We start from the raw sequence: 3,976 nt of genomic DNA, 5'->3' as shown, positions 1-3,976 counted from the left end.
TTAAGACAGAGTGTTCAGATACTTGTTCTCCCCAGCTAGAGAGGTGAGCATGGACGTCATGTCACCAACTGCCATGTTTGACAGGCTAGTAGTCTGTGGGGTGGTGAGTCGGGAAGACGCCTGGGAGGACAATCCTGGCTGACCCTGAAGGTGATTGTTGATTGGACTAAATGAAGAAGACTCAGCATCGTCGATTATGGAAGTGAAGTCAATGCGAGCATTGTCCAAGTCCAAGTTCTCTAAGGCGTTTGAGGCGGGGCTTGTCACTGGATAGGGAGTCAACGACAGAGACTTTGTGTCACCTGTTGGATCCACATTGCGCTGCTGGTTAAGGCAAGGCCCGTTCTGGGGATCCATGTGTTTCTCAATGTCCATGTTCATCTGACTCGAGTAGAACATGTTGTTGTTGTTGTTGTTGGAGGGAGAGAACATTTCGTTTTGAGGGTGCTGGGGGTGCTGCACTGGAGGGAGTCGAACCCCTCTTCTTGGGCTGGAAGTGGAGTGGACTGGGCTGAGGTGGGGTGGACTGTCGAGATAAACTCCTCCTGCCTGCGACAGGCTGTTCTGGCGACTCATAGGTTTTCTCCCCTGGGGGGGTCTAGGAACAACCATCTCTTGACTGTAGCATGAACCTTGCAGACCTGTCAGCTGTGGATCTTTAGGTGTAGCTGAACTGGCTCCTCTGTGTGACGCAGGACTCATGTGCAGGTTTTGGTTGGGATACGAGTGATATGTCTGGCTGGAGAAAAAGTTCTGGTCCTGTTGCTGTGGACTCTGTTGCATCATTGCTGGCTGAACACCTAGGCCCACGTTGTCAGAACAAGCAGCTGGTTTCATTCCGCTGTGCTGCTGCTGTGCTTGTTGCTCCCACATGAGAGCTTGCTGGGACTGCACATAATTCCTCACCATCATCTCCTTCACCTGCATCATTGGGGTTTCTGACCTCTGGCCATCAGCTAGTGCAGAACCAGTGCAGCGTAGGTTCAGCCCTCCTCCACTGGGAAAGGAGTTTTGGTTTGGCCCTTGAAAGTCACAGCTGGCATTGCCAGAGCCTCTCATCATTGCTGGACCTGTCTGCTGTTGGTAACCTTGTGTCTGCTGCAGGAGCATTCGTTGCTGTTGGAGTTTAGCATTTTGACAGGCATCTCCGACACCCATCCCGGGGTGGAACTGCTGCTCGGGCTTTATGTTGAGTTTTTGTGCTCCGTGAGAGTTGTTGTACATGGCTGTCTGGTTGTTGAAGTGAGCCTGGGCTTGTTGAGGTTGCACACTGGGGTCTGAATACGACATTGTCTGCTGGTTCTGAAAGGCATAGTTGGGAGGTTGGACTTGATTTTGTGCATCGTTCCAGTGGCCTCCAGTGTCACCTACCTGGCCTACGTTGGGGTAATTAGGACCTGATGGACTTAGCTGGCAGGTGCTCATTCCGTACTCAGCTTGCTGGAGAAGGGCATTTGACATGCCCTCTGGTTGAGAAGCCCTTCTCTGTCCCGTTGTATTTACACCAGCCCTGGAAGGAACATCCCCTCCCTGTCCCGGGAAGTGCCGCTGCATGTTTCCTGCATCCGGGCAGCTCAGAGAGTCGTGGCTTGGAGATAGCTGATTGGAAATAGGACCTCCACTTCCAATGGTTTGATTCTGTTGCTGGTAGCCCATGAAGTTTCTCTCCCCAGGACTAATCATCACGGAACGCTCCCTGGAATCAAGAGGGGTAAGGTGGGGGTCCATACCCATCGCTTCCATCATGACATTCTCGGTGATGCTTGGGGGTCGAGGGGAGTACAAATGGCGAGCAAGGCTGGTGTCCGAGCCACGGTGTTGCATTGCATTTCTCCGGCCCATCATGGCAACGTTGCTGAGGCTGTTGAAGCGTTTGGGAAGAGCTTGTGGATCTGCTGCTGATCGGACCGGGTCACTGGCTCGTCTGGTGTTGTTGCCTGGAGCCTGATGAGGATAGATAATGCCAGTGCCGTATTCTGTATTGGCACTATGTCTGCGGGGCCCAACTTGCTGCAGAAAAGGAGGCAGGGGCTGCCCATGGTATTCGCTCAAAATGCCCCCTCTTCTGCCTGGAGTAGCAGGTTGCTCCATATTAGGTAAAGGAGTGGGTGGTGGGCCTCCCGTGGCTGCGGCATATTTGGCCTTTAGGCTGTACTGCTGAGCAGGCGTTAAATTTGGTAGACTCGGTAGCCCTCCTCCACCGGTACACGGACCTCCTCTCCGACTGGTTTCAGGAGAAAGAGGGTCGGATCCGGATTCTTCTGGGCTCAGGAGGTGACAACTTCCTCCCGCTGTTCCGCCAATTTGTGACACGTCACTGGAGCGGCGACTGGACAGGTACGGAGATACCATCGAGGAACGGCGGCTCACGGTGTAGGCGGAGCTCAGGCTGCTGGTGCCACTTCCTCTTCTGTCGTTAGTGGAGCAAGCAGTCATTCCTCCTCCAAGTTCATGGTTGGAGAGCTCCATAACGCGACGATTTGACAGCAGCAGAGAAGGTGCACACATCCCCATGTTTTCTGCTGAACCTGTGATAAAACAAATAATACAGAATTATAGGGACTGTTTTATTCTAACATCCTTACAGTATGATTTTATATCCTATCACAATTTGCCTACCAGAAATTGCAGGCAGTTTGTTGCTTGCACAGCGACCTGGAGGAGTAGGCCGGCGAATTTGCTTCAGCTTGTCAATCTTCAGGTTCTCCAGCCTCTTCAATGCCTGTGCTGACATTCCCATTGTCCCAGGCTCTCCACCTGCTCCTGTGCCTCCATCCTCCAATAGTGTGAGGTCCTCCAAGCTTCCAGCTGCGTTTATGTTCATCTCGACACCGCTGTCATTGTTGTTGGTACTTCCCAGAGGAGAACGTTCACTACTGCAGGATGATTGACCACCAGGACTTGGCTGGGATTTCTGAAGTACGAAAGAATCAAATTCACATTTGTTAAATTTACATTTGTCATATCCCCAAAAGAACCTGTGATAACTCACAAGAGTTGTTTCTGGGGCCAAGAGTTTGCAATCTTCTCTGCGCGTCTCCTCTTTCTCCAGCAGCAGCTCGGAAGTTGGGGCTCCAGCGGTCATGGCTGCTCCATGGGGTCGGGGGCCGGTGTCTCCACGATGCTTTTTAGTGATGTGGGCCTCAGGACCGTGTACGGTCTTCACATGTTTCCGCAGAGAGCTCGGGTCTGTGTATCGCTTGGTGCAACCGGGGATCTTACAGACGTATGGTTTCTGTAAATAAGAAAAAAAATCTGTAGTTAACCCTTTGGAACCTAGGGCTTAGATCCTGTTTTTGTCTATTTTTGAATTTTCCTCTGTATTTTCAATTTGAAAGACTACCTGATTGCTTATTTGGTATCATTTTAATCAGCACAATTTCAACCTCAACCTTTATTTTGTCATTTGTCCATGTTGTATTCACCACTAGACATAAAATCTGTCACACTTCAACCATCCTCCTCCATCTTCGACCACCAGAGGGAGCCATCGACTGAGTTTTGACACACTCCCAAACACCTTCCACACTGCATCTCCCATCAGCCTTTGCCCTCTGCTCCCATGATTCACCAGCTGTTCCACATCAGGCAATCATCACAAACAGTATTTAGTCGCGACGTCATGTTTTATACTACATACAGCATGAGCATTCGACCCACGTTTGAGTCTCTGTGTTCTGACCCTAGCCTGTTCATTTGCTCTCCTGCCTCACCTCGTGTGCTTAAGTCCTGGTTTTTAACTTCACTTTACCTTGCTTTGTCTTTTGTTCTTGCCATTAAAAGCATTTCCACATGGGTTCAAACGCCTCTGCCTCTTTGTCACAAAATCATACAAAAGAAAAAATTCTGTCTGGAAAAAAGTGATTCATTTTTCACTCCAAAATTGTTTGATGAACTGTTTTTACAACATAGAATGAAAGTTTTAGTTGTTTCATTTTAGTTGTTTCATAAAAACAACAAGAATCCAATTTGTCGA

The 3,976-nt window shown here is 49.8% G+C and overlaps 1 protein-coding gene across 1 annotated transcript in view; it reads right to left on the bottom strand.

Annotated features, from left to right (window-relative positions):
- gli1 (GLI family zinc finger 1) overlaps positions 1–3,976 on the bottom strand; it is a gene marked incomplete at its 5' end in the record, with an annotated part of 14,117 nt that continues 10,141 nt past the window's right edge. The window contains 3 exon segments of the mRNA XM_024270942.1: positions 1–2,528; positions 2,620–2,914; positions 2,993–3,235. Of these exon segments, the coding sequence (XP_024126710.1) occupies positions 1–2,528; positions 2,620–2,914; positions 2,993–3,235 (3,066 nt within the window).

This window comes from Oryzias melastigma, linkage group LG5 (assembly GCF_002922805.2).
Source record: "Oryzias melastigma strain HK-1 linkage group LG5, ASM292280v2, whole genome shotgun sequence".
NCBI lineage: Eukaryota > Metazoa > Chordata > Actinopteri > Beloniformes > Adrianichthyidae > Oryzias > Oryzias melastigma.
The sequence above is the reverse complement of the archived record's forward strand: the minus strand, read 5'-3'. Positions and strand labels throughout refer to the sequence as shown.